General features: G+C 36.3%; 1 protein-coding gene across 2 annotated transcripts in view; it reads right to left on the bottom strand.

Annotated features, from left to right (window-relative positions):
• Positions 1–300: 300 nt before the first annotated feature.
• The window catches only part of iffo2b (intermediate filament family orphan 2b), a 54,815-nt gene continuing 42,236 nt past the window's right edge, over positions 301–12,879 (bottom strand). The window contains exons 4-8 of one of the 2 annotated variants that reach the window (XM_041783670.1): positions 11,436–11,606; positions 8,245–8,393; positions 7,569–7,770; positions 7,342–7,440; positions 301–5,162 (exon numbers count right to left, since the gene is read on the bottom strand). In XM_041783670.1, the coding sequence (XP_041639604.1) occupies positions 4,929–5,162; positions 7,342–7,440; positions 7,569–7,770; positions 8,245–8,393; positions 11,436–11,606 (855 nt within the window). In that variant the 3' untranslated portion in view covers positions 301–4,928. The remainder of the gene's footprint in view (positions 5,163–7,341; positions 7,441–7,568; positions 7,771–8,244; positions 8,394–11,435; positions 11,607–12,879) is intronic. The other variant, XM_041783671.1, reaches the window with a different exon arrangement.

Here is a 12,879-nt window from a genome sequence, read left to right as displayed (position 1 = left end):
AACAATTGTAGCTGTGAATGCACATGTATTGCATGACACTGTATTGCTTTTGATAATACATTTTTACTCCATATCTAAGGCAATATAAAAAAAATCAACTGTCCTCTAGAATTACTGAAAACCTTTCTTCATAAAGCACATTTAATAGCAACAGGAAGTTAGAGAAGTGACATAAGTGGCAGGAAAATATTGATTTATTTGTTTATTATTAGCATAATCCTATTACACATAAGTGGAGATAATAGGATTATGGTCTTTGGAGAAAAATGAAATTAAGAAGCCAGTAAGCCTTGATTTTTATCCAATTCACCATTTTATTTCATTTCCCCCAGTAACAATAGAGTACATTCATTATTCTTTAAACAGTCTTCCCCAGACCCACATCCATAGTTTAAACACAAATTGCAAACCTTCAAGAGAAAAAAGCCTTAAATTAAAGCAGACAAATGAACCATTAAAATTAAACTGAACAGGATGCTTCCTGTAATACAGCTCAGTAGATTTAACCCAAATATGGCCACAAGTATTGCTGCACCGTCTCTCTTCTGCCATGTTTATACATAAAACATAATAAAGGCATGTAACAGCAAACATGTAAAACTGTATGTTGACACCACAATTAAATAAACTACATAATCCCAGTGGACACTGATAAAAACCAGTCATATAAAACCTTTTTAGTAGGAAACACTCTCACATCCACCAGGACCTCATTAATATAGATAGAAGTCACACACCGAAGGGTTGGTTTAAGTAAGAACCCGTTTAATGAAGCGAAAAATACCAAGGTCTCCGATAATTAACAGCACACATTTATCCCTGGATTTAAACGGCTACATTTATGTATTGTAGGGAAGCTTTCATGAGTAAGGTCTTTAGAGTAGGCCTCCAATCGAGCTACATTCATTAAGGAAGTATTTTCTACAGTTTTATTGAGTGGACTGTTGGAAATTAGAGCATGTCTGATGAGATGTTCCAGTTGTGAGGATTCAAGGCTTGATTTTAAGGATGTCCTGATGCTTCCCAGGTCTTATACCTTAAGTATTAGCCAGAACCAAGTACTGAAACCAGCACAATAATAGATATGATAATATTTTGAACATCGTGTCTACCCTGTACTTGTAGGATATGGCGGCTCTTGTTTAGTAGTGACTGCCTTTATTGTGTTTTCTCTGTTTCGAGGAGAGATGTAATGATACATTTAACTCCTTTTATGTTTGTATAAAGATACGAGGTTCACAATATAATTTAAGCTAAATTTTAAAGTTTTCCAATTTTTACAGTGGAATAGGATATGCCAGTTTATAAATATATTTTTTAAATTCTCAAACAATTAATATGAAAAAAACAATTTATCTTTGTTTTCTTTAAATTAAAGTAATACTGTTTTGATTTTGAGGTTGTAGGGATATTAATAAAACAATTGTTTTCTTTTAGAAATAGACTTTATCATTTAATTAAGCTGATAACACCTTCTTGATGACAATATATGTATTTGTCAGATTGGTTGAAATTTTCCATAATTGTATACATTTTTTTGAGTAGGGCTGTCAAGATTAATCGAGTTAATTACAATTAATCAGGATCTAAAACAAGTGTACTCATTTATTTTATCAAGATTAATGCTTTATTTTCCCTTTCAACACACTGTGGTTAATTCAGTTTCCATGCAGTCACAGTGATGTTAAATAATCCACCAATGCTCCTTAATGTCTCATTTCACTTTAAAAACTCACAGAAAGCTCAGTGGACAAGCCAAAAGTCATTTAAACCTTTTAAATGATCTGCTATTTCATTTTTTAAATCCGTAACAAATTCCTTTTTCCTCGGTTAAGTTCATGTTATAATATTTGATCTACCTCTAAGAGCAGGTCTGTATCCAAACAGGAAGTTAACTGTCCTTAGTTTAAGACAGTAGAAAATCCAAAATGACACTAAAACTGTTTTAAAATGCAGAACAGTAGAATATTAAAATGCAATAAAAAGGATGGAGTTAATTGCGATTAACTACAGAAATTCTGTGATCAATTAAAATTTTGATCTTTTGACAGCCCTAATTTTAAGGTATCATCAATCAGTTTTAGTTTTTCATGGATAATTTAGATACCAATTATAAGTCTTATTATGAGACTGATAAGTAAAATGTATCACTAGCTCTGTTAGCGCGAGAGCAACATGTAACATGAGGAAATCAGGAAGTGATGCCGTACACTCACTGTGTGTTGATTATGTGTGTTGTTGGTGGGACATTAGGTGAGACTGTGGACGGTAAAGACAGAGCCAGATGGGATGACAAACCTTGCAGTAGAGCCAAAGCAGGACATGTTCACTTAATTGCATTGGCAATCTGTAGAGTAAAATGCTGATACACTTAATCAGTCTAATGCCTGGTATTGGCCCTGATAATCAGTGGATCATTACATCCCCTAGTTTTGATCATCAAAGGAAACAAAGCCTTAAAATAAGTGTGGGATGGGAAAATCTGATTCCTGTTTATCAAACTCTGCTCACACCACAATGTTTTATGTTTAATTTACTTGAAATCAGCTTTGCTGCTCTAAAGACAAGAACAAGTGGCAGATGTAGTACATTTGAAAAAGGAAGAGAAGAATACCAACTCTATTTAGAGTTCGGTGTTATGACTATGGCTAATCTCTTAGCCATTATATTTAATATTTCTATGCAGATTGCTGTTTGGGAGAGGAAAAATGACTGTTGTTATTGGTCTCAGTATTGGAGTAACTGTAACCTCTGACATGTTTCTGTATGCTCTTGCTTTGGTTGGCTGGTTGGTATGATGGTCAGACTGTCGTAGGCTTTAAGGAAGTCAAAGGATCTTAAGGGTAAACAGCGAAATGTGTTATTAGTCCTGCTGTTTCTTTCTGTCACAGCCGTAAAATCAATAAAAAAGCATTTGATGTCGTCAATACAAAGTACAGTACCAATAAAAGAATGGCTCTTTGTTTCTTATCAGGCTGGTTTTACATCAACACAGACATAAAATCATATAAAGTCTGTCAGTGAGTAAGAGTACACCTCACTCTTGTCTAAAGTTATCTGTTAGTTTTTGTTATCATGGGTGATCAGATATGGTCAATAAGAGACCAAAACTTCTGGAAATAAGTTTAATAGTTCTGCAAAATAAAATAATAGCAAATTATGGCAAAAAAAAAACAAAACAATATTCGTAGTTAACATATAATGATTAAAAGACAGTGAAAAATATATTTTCTGCTGGAAATACAATTAATGTTTGATTATGATCAACACTTAGGGTTAAAAACATGGTGCGTATTTGCGTTGCAGCTATTTAGTTAAAAAAATAATGTTATAAAAAACACCCACAGCTCTTTTTCTCTACACAAACATGCTGAAATAACAAAAGGCCTGTTTTATTTTTTAACATTAGGCTTCTGTAAAACTTCAAGATCGAAGTAGCACTTAATCTTTGATCCAGCAAACCGTACATACATTATGATACAAAGAGGCGATAAAAAGATCACTTCTGTCCCCATGCGTCCTCCAGCTTTTAGGCTTTTTCCAGTGAGAGCACTGAAATTGTGAGACGTCTCAGTTTGTTGCAAAACACAGAACAGAAAAGGCCTCTGGGGTTTAAGATGACATGCCTTCAGCCCTCTATGTACAATCTGATACTTTGAGCCCCGTTTATGAAGAGACAAAGCAGGAAGTGTTTCTGGAACAGAGTCCCCTCCGCAGGTCTGCACAAAATAAAATCACATGATAACAAGGTACCAAAATAAGAGAAGATTTCAATCTAGAAAGATCATGTGAAAGAGAAGCTTTTGAAAATGTGTCCTTTGGTTTTTCTTTAGATGTAAGAGGGCAATGTTTGGCTTTTGTAACACAAATTTCATTATTTATAAAAACTATTAGATTGCAGCCTTTTAAATTAAAGTCTTAATTTTTGTACAATTAAATTGCAGGAATAAAGAACATAATTATGTACAAAAGAGAAGCATGTCAAGCAAATTTTAAAGATTACAGTCATACAAAACATACATTAGAAATCCCTTAATGAGGGGACACTGTTCCAGTTTTACTTTTAATATACAAAAAAAAGTCCCATAAACCCAACATATCCCACACTCAAACACACGAATAGTTCTTAAAATGATACGTAGAAAACACCTGCTTTGCTTGAAAGGCTATTTGTTTAGAGAGAAACGAGGAGGGGTGAAAGCCAGTCCATAAAATAAGGCCAGCTGAATTGCATAGAACTTGAGTAGTGCACTGATGCATCAAAAGGCTGTGCTCCTTTCCTCCGTCAACTTTGGCAACTCTGCAGAGTTCCCTCAGAAACCTCCAGAACTCCAACACCATCTGTCTCCACCACTTGCTTTGTCTCTCTGGCAGGAGACACTTAAAACCTTAGCACTTTAATTTGGATGCAAACACAAACAACACCGTGTTCCAGCTGAGGACCACAGACTCTCGTTCAAATCAAATATGTAGAAGTAAAGCAAAATGACAGGTGTATTATTATATGGAGCACAATATGTACTATTTTAATTCCTTTACCAAAAAGGACATCATTAAGGTAAGAATTTGTACAAAGTGTTTCTCAGCCGAGTTGAAAATATTTTTCTCTCCCGTGAAATGATGTGAAGCTCTGGACGAGGATCAGTGAGGCAGCAGTGAGGAAGAGAGCACAGCTCAGACCCTATCTCACTCTCTCTCTTACTGAAGCAAAAAAGCCCCCCCACCTTTTTTTAAACAACAGAAAAGGTATAAAAGCACCAGTTCTGGGCCTGCATCAGTGAGCATGACCATCAGAACTTCAACCGGTCGCCCATCCACATTCAGACTGTTTCACCTCTCGGGGAGGGTGGAGCTCTTTTACTTTTTAGACCCTTGTGACGACGATGGGCGTTCAAGAGGAGAAGGGACAAAGTGAGGCCAAACAGCCATCAACTAACAGGGACTTCAGCGTCTGCATCCTTGTCCGAAATCTCATCCTGGATCTCGTCTGTGTTCCCTGAGTCGCTGCTGGCCACAGAGCTAAAAGACGGAGAGTTCCTGCCACCTTTAATCATCCGCCGACACGTCTCCATTTGCACGTCCAGGCCTCTCTTCATGCTGCACATCTCCATGTATTCATGCAGATGTCGGTTCATGTCGCTCTTTGCTGTGGCCAACTCCATCTAGTAGAAAGGGACAAGAGTGAGACGTAAGAGACTAGAGGACAAATGTCAAGTAGGACTATGCTATAAAATCTAGCTAATGGCTTTATTTATACGTTGTATGCACTCTTGTCTCAGAATAACTCCCTGCTTGGGCTATCACAATAAATTATGACACTGCTCTATTAAATAGGAACAACTTTTTATAATATTGGAAAGAAAATATTATGATGAAAAAAACAATTATATACTTCCAGCATTTAAAAAAATGTGTATGTAAATGAAACAAAAAGACATCCACTATTAAATCAAGGCTATGGCATTCAAGCCAGTTAAATTTTAAGGCCCAGTTTATCTCAGGGCTAAATATGCATATCCCATGAACAGAGGCTACAACCCTTATACCTGCAACCCCTGGTTCAACAACCCTCGGCCAAATGCTACATATCAGCACAATTCTTCTACCTCCTGCTCTTTCTACTGTCCTGTCCTCTAATTAAAGACACGAAAAGGTTCAAAATAATAATAAAAACTACTTAGTTATTGAAAACAACAAAATTGTTATTATGATGGTGTTTCAATGTGTTTGAAATGCCAGAGTGGACATTTAAGCAAAGACTTAAAAATATTCCTCAAAGCATTCTTAACATATGTCATTCACAGCAAAGGAAGAACATTAGTCCCAAAGACCTTGAAGTGTGAAGCGAGGCTTTGCATTGCCACTGGTCAAAATGTTTGCAAAATGTTAGTACAGGGTCACCACTGGGATTAAGGTAGGCAAAAGGAAGATAATTAGTTTATAATTGAACCTTTGTTAGCTTTCTGATTGGTCCACTGACCAAAGAACGCCTCATCATATCAACCATGACCGGGCTACTTTCAGTTTGGCAAACTTTCACCTGGGCTAAGTTTGTAAAGGGTGAAATGAACAAAAACTAAATGATAAAAGTGGAGGTGATAAAAAACATGTGAATTGAATAATGAAGTGAGAATAATTTTTTCAACAAAGTTTTTCATTCCTAATTAATCATTAACACAACATTTGTATTCATCATCAGGAAAGAGGACCTCAGTCGTGGAAGTAACAAAAAGTGATGATAAAAATTGAAGTAATGAAAATGTATTACCCTTGAATCATTAAGCATTAAAATATTTAGTGATCAACATGTTTGTGAAGTGAAAATAAAAGCAATAATCCAGTAATTAAATAATCTCTTTTTATCATGTCATGTTTGACTGTGACTTTTGGCTTCACCCTTGAAAGAAGATCCCATTTCCACTCCACTCTAAATGTCTGAAACTTCACAGCAGCCGTGGAGAGGTTTTACAGACTTTTGGGTTCTTTTTCTTCACTAAATTAAAATTAAAGACCACAGCAGCTGACAAAAGCATCCTTGATCTTGAGCAGAAGGCATATTTTTCTGGTTTTCTAACCAAAAAAACATGACTCCTTTTGTCGCTAGAACTTTGAAATTATACAGAAGTGTTGGTATTTAAGCTTGATAATATATATCATGTCTTAGACCTTAGTTGAAATTTTTAGGTAAGAAACTGATGTTTGGCAGTTAATATTTACAGTTTTACAGAAATTAACAGATTTAAAATGCCCTGCAGTGATTGCGGACATGGGATGAAGTTGTAAAAACTACATTTTGATAGGGTTTCAAAATGCTTGGGGCATCTGCAAGTGAAACTCAAGACATTCACGCGTAATTCTGGAGTGTTTTTCATTGAGTTTCTTAAACCAAAGGTTAATTAGGAAACAAAATTTCTTTGAATTTGACTCTGGCTGCACTGGCAGTTTAACTATCTGACGATCAGAATGTTTTAATGTTAAGTAGCTGTGAATTTAAGTTAAATGGCCAGTAACATGAGCGCAAATAATTTTGACGATGCTTTCTGCCAGTGTTAACATCACCTACAATCTACAACTTAACAATAATGCTGGTCTATGATGAGGATAAAAAAATGTCCAATATTTATAATGGATTCATGTCTAGCTTCTTTAATATGTTTGCTTAACTACTGTTCAGTTTTTTAAAACTTTTTAATGCAAAGTGTGATTTTAAAAAGATACCAATAAGTTGCTTGTAAAATGTTTTAAAAGACAACATTTTGAAATTAAACTAAACAGAAAATCTTCGTCAGATATAAAGACTGTAAATTGGTTAAAAAACATGTCAACACACAAATTGTGTACCTCGATCTGTCCGATGGTCTCTTGGTACTCCTGCTCTCTGGTCTTAAATAGTGACTCCGTTTCATCAATGAGGCTGCCAAGACTTCCATCCTGGGAGTCCTTAGAGAGCAGACAGAGACTTCATTCATCATGCATGAGGCAGTCTGACACAGCACACGTAGCACTGATCCACACGTATGAGTTTAAAAACGGTACACTGAGCAGAGAGCCTTCACTCCAGGACTTACTGGATCAGCGGCCTCAGCATTGCTGTCACAGGGCCCGGTGTTGGTGCAGGTTGTTGCAGCGATGGTGTACGGCATGTTGTAGTTGGTGAAGTCCTCCCACAGCAGCAGAGTCTCCTCATTCTCCTCCCATGTCAGACTGTCGCAGTCGTCGTCGATTTCGAACGTCTCGCGCCTGGCAACAAAGGAGTTATCTGAACAACTTCTGTGTAGGACAAGGTGGGAAAGAAGAAGAGAGACAGGGAGGAGAGGAAGGACAGGTATAACAGCTACCAGGTTCAGCAGAGGTCACAAGCACAGAGGAAGATACACTGAAGACAAACAGAAGCTAAAGAGTTATGGGAAACAATAGCGAGACAACACTTAAAGCCACATGCAGAAGACTGTCTCTATGACATGTTAGGGTTAGGGATAGAAAAAATCCTAAATGTTTTCAAACATCCAAGAAAATTGAGATCACAGTATAAACAGCTGCTGAGTTCTGCTGAATCAGCACACAAAATATTCACTGCAGTTCTCCACATACACACTAGAGGGAGATGAAGAAACAGAGCAGCTCCATGACAACAACACTGCAGGGAAAGGAACAGTTCAGTAAAGGTAAAGTGTAACTGCAGAGCATGTTTAGTCAAAGCAAAGAGGATCAGTTTCTGTGCGTGACTGATCATGTGTTGCTTACAGCTGGTTGAGCATGCGTTTCATTTCATCCGTGATGTTAAGTGATCCGGGAACCTCCTCCTCTGTGGAGCTGGGCTCTGCATCCATCTCTGAACTCTCCTCATCTGACACGGCTTTACGCTCTTTCCTTTTGCAGCATGCCACAGCGCCCTGTGAAATGCACACCAGTTTAAACACGTTACAAAGGCAAAACCTTAATTTTGGGGGCCTTCATTTAATCTGACTAAGCTACAAAGAAAATGTAGCGAGTGTAGGGTAAACATGCACCAAACACCAGAATCAGGAATGAGGAGCCTCAACATGGCCCCTTCATCCATGCCAAATGCAGCCATGATAATGAAATTCAAAGATGAAATAGATGTTGGCTTTGATGACAAATTTACTTTATTCTTTTTGAAACCTCCATTAAAAATCATTTTTCTTGCTGTTCATGCATTTTTTTATGATCCAAATCATATTAACCAGATTGCTGTCTATCTTAGGGCAAACTTGACAAAAGGATTTTTTTTTCCAATTACTTGCTGTATAAAGGTTAATTAGAAACATCATCATCTTATTTAATTTATTACGATAAAAAAAAAATAAAACCAGAACCAGAACGTGTGAGGAGTAAAATTATCTAACACTGCAGCAAAGGTAACTTGTTACATAGATGATAATTTCACAGTAAGAAGTAAATTTGTAAGAATTAAGCTCAACCCCTGTGTTTTTAATTTCCCTCTTTTATAAAAATTTTCTGATTTCTTTGTTTTTTCCTTTATGATGGTGCTAGTCGATTCATTTTGATTAAATAATCAAAAGTAAAAAAAAATGCGATTAAAAGATATATGGGGATTAATCGCACTCTGATGCCATCCCACAACTGGCTAAAGTTGCTTCTTTACTTAGGTTGGACACATAAAACTTTGCTTAGCTCTTAATTTTTATAACTTCAAAGATAAAATCCATATTCTACAGATTAACATCCTAGAATGAAGTGTGCAACCTGCCTTCTGTCTCCACCTCTTCTGTTTCAAATGCTATTAAAAATTTTGATGAGGATTCAGAAACACGTCCTTTCTGATTGTTTTGTTACCATTATTATCAAATCTACCTGTCATGCATCGTTTTCAATTATCGACATTTGTAATTCACTGTGATTAGTTAATCACATTTACTATTTAATTGACTGGATACATTTTTCAGTCAACTGACATGACCACTTTTTTGCCTATCTTTTTCCCTTACTGCATTTTAACTTTTTCTCATTGTAATTTATCATTTTTATCATCCAGGGATGAAAATCAACTAATTACATTTACTCATTTTACTGTATTTGAGTTGCTTTTTTGCGTACTATCCTAGCATTTTCTATAATAGGTAATTTTACTTTTACTTGAATGTGTTTTGGGGTAACTATTTTTTAAAAAGCATCCATTACTGGCAAAAAAAGAAAACTAAACGTCAAAACCAAGAGGTCCAAACTTTCTGTCAATGACATAAAATTAGCCTGTAGTTTAGCCTTTAATTCACAAAGTCAGTAGCATATAGCATTAGGGTTGATTATGGATTGGGTATTTTCTGATACCGGTGCTTTTTATACGGTACTGGTGTCTAAATTGATACTTCTGAGAAAAAAGTGTGAAAAGTAAGCTGGAGAATAAAAGCTGTTTAATTATTGTAAATGATTTGCAGAAATATCTTCATAAGATGCCTGGGATAAGAAAAGGAAACCAGTGTAACTGGTATCAAAATGAAGTATCAGTATCTGTGTTGTAACTTGGTCCGGTGGTATCGGATAGGTCTGACTGGATTTCAATGCTCGTCCTTACACAGCATTAGCACGACTCCATAATACATAGAAAATCATCTCAACTTTTCATAAAGGTGTGCCTTTATGAAAACAACCTGGTTGGATATGCTTCTTCTTTTTGATTTGATGTTGTTACACATTAATGAAAGATTTGCTTTAACTTTAAAATCCCTTCAGGTTTTAGAAGTAGCAACTCAGTGCTCTGCACTTTGAGTAAACTTAAAATTAATTACTTTTTAACTTTTATTAAGGTAGACTTGTAGACCAGTACTTTCACTGCCAATTACTTAAAATTAAAACAAAGTTACTGTACTTTTACTTGGATACAATATTCTTGTACTTTTCTCACCTCTGTTTTTATCTCAATGCAAATCTTGTGCAAATTGGGTCATGTGCATAAATATTGTTATATTAAATATCACAAATAAAATAAATATTGTGGTTTTTCTATTCCGTGTAAATATGACTTGTTTGCATACTTGTGGGTTGTTGTTGTGGTTGCAGCTGTGGAATGCAGCAGTGACGCCAAGACAAATTTCCTTTAGTTGACAATAAAATGCCTCCATTCGGTTTGTATTGTATAAATACATTTTTTAACCACTCAGTTGGTGCCAATTACTCCTAGCAAATTTGAAGCTAGCCTGGGCTTTATCTGGCGGTGTAGCGTGTCCATCATAATAAAACCTCCATCCAACAGGTATAATGTACATGCTGAGTGAGAGCAGCCCTGGGTGTACTTTCTCATCATAACTGTGATTCAGACATGAGTCTTTTGAAAATACTCATAAGGGGACGATGATGAAATTGCAGATAATAGCACAGCTCTATTTCTAACCTAATGAGCCCTCTTTCTCTTAGGTGTGAAAAAGCATTTGTACTTTCTATACTCATTACCTGCTACATAAACAAGTCTAAAGATGGGATATTTATTTGTAGATCATCTTTTATGGATACTATAAATACAGGAAATAGCACTGGAAGGAGAGACATGCTGTAGAACAACATATAGGCCAGGCAAAGCTACCGGCGTCTTCCATCGGATTTATTTTTGGTCTTTAGCCAGCACTGTTGGCGCAATGTGATAACCTTGTGTGCAGCAAAGAGCGACCACATCAGTTTTTCACTTCACTGCATGTTTATGTGTGCACGCATATGTAAGTCTCCATGTGTATGTTTATACATTTTTGTTTGTGTGCATTTCACAAACTCTGCCATGCACTGCTGTTCCTTCAGAGGGGTCACTCAGTACATGATCAGCTGGAGAGAGAGAGAGTATACTCACAGTCACCCACAGCAGCTCTGGTTTCATGCGCAGAGTGCTGACTGGCTCATTCACACAAGAATTCATATTTTTTCTGCTGCTGTTACTGACAAACAGTGAGGCAGCAGATGAAACCCACCCTCTCTGGCAGCGATCTGGCCGGGCTGACGTTGAACATCTTGGACATGTCCTCAGAGTTGCGTTGCTGAGCCACGTCACACAGTTTGGCTGTGATGTCGATTCGCCTGCAGATGTCCATGTCCACCCGCCGGGCCTTTTCCTGGATCTGTGTGTCCAGGTCGGACATTTCCTGCACAGGTAAGGAAATATGGTTTAATGGACATGTGTAATGGAGACACCTTCTTACACTGGGATCACATACAGAACATGAACTTCACAGTGGAAGGGCTGAGGTTAACATCCATCAATAGATAGATTTATGGTCATATTACACACTTTCAGAGCAGTGAGGTTATAGGAAACAGGCAGGAAGTCAGAGATAGAGATTATCATACCAGTTTATCCATAGAAATCTTCACAAGAAATTTCAAATTAAAGCTCCTGTGATGAGTTTTGAACTTCTAATGAAACAGACTGAAATTAATTCTGATGTGTCTTTATGTGCTTGAAAAGCAAACTAGACAATCAGCACCACTATAATTTATTTCTAAATTGTTATTATAATTAGGTATTATTTTTACATATTATTATAAGCCGGTGGCAGACAAATTGATGGCAGGAAGTGCCTTTTATCACCTTATCCATGAAAAAAGTTCTTAATAGATGCTAAAAAGAGGTAATAAACCTTTTTGTCCACAGGGGGCACCAAAATCAAAACACACTCATGAGAAACTTTATTATAATTATAGTATAATTTCTACCATTTTTAATGGCATCTACTCCAAATACTGATAACTCTAAAAGGCATTAATGTCTCTATTTGTCATCTTTATTTATTGTTCTGGTTAAGTGCCCCCTGGCAGATACATTTTCAGTGCTTCCAGGAAGTTTTCAGACCCCCCTCTATTTATTTTTCCAATTTTGTCATGTTGCACTTTTGTTCTGATGCTACAGTTGATTAAATATTAAATATTTTTTTGCAAATGAATTAAGATAGAAAACTGAAATATCACACTGACATAAGTATTGAGACTAGGGGTGGGAATCACTAGTGGCCCCACGATACGATATTATCGCGATACTTGGGTTACGATTTTGATATTATTGCAATTTTAAACATTTCATCATACCATTTTCTCAACTGCTTAGCTGATTTAGCATTAGCCTTGCCCTCATGTTTGTCATATATCTGCAGTGTTTTATTTTCATGTAGCACTTCTTGTAAACCTCATGTGTCATGTCTATCTCATTCGTGCCCTCCTACCCCTGGTGCTGCCATGTTTGTTGTACTAACTTTCTCCTGCTCTATGACTGTCACCTCTGCCGACCTCACTGGACAAACAATTGTCCAAACAATTGATTTTATTTTTCCACTGTCATAGACTTCAGTTCATATTAGCAATTAATTTTTAAAAAATCAATAATTGGAGGACAATACGATACTATATATATATACAGACAAA

Source organism: Cheilinus undulatus, linkage group 3 (assembly GCF_018320785.1).
Source record: "Cheilinus undulatus linkage group 3, ASM1832078v1, whole genome shotgun sequence".
In the NCBI taxonomy this organism is placed as follows: Eukaryota; Metazoa; Chordata; class Actinopteri; order Labriformes; family Labridae; genus Cheilinus; species Cheilinus undulatus.
This window is presented reverse-complemented; position numbering and strand designations above follow the sequence as displayed.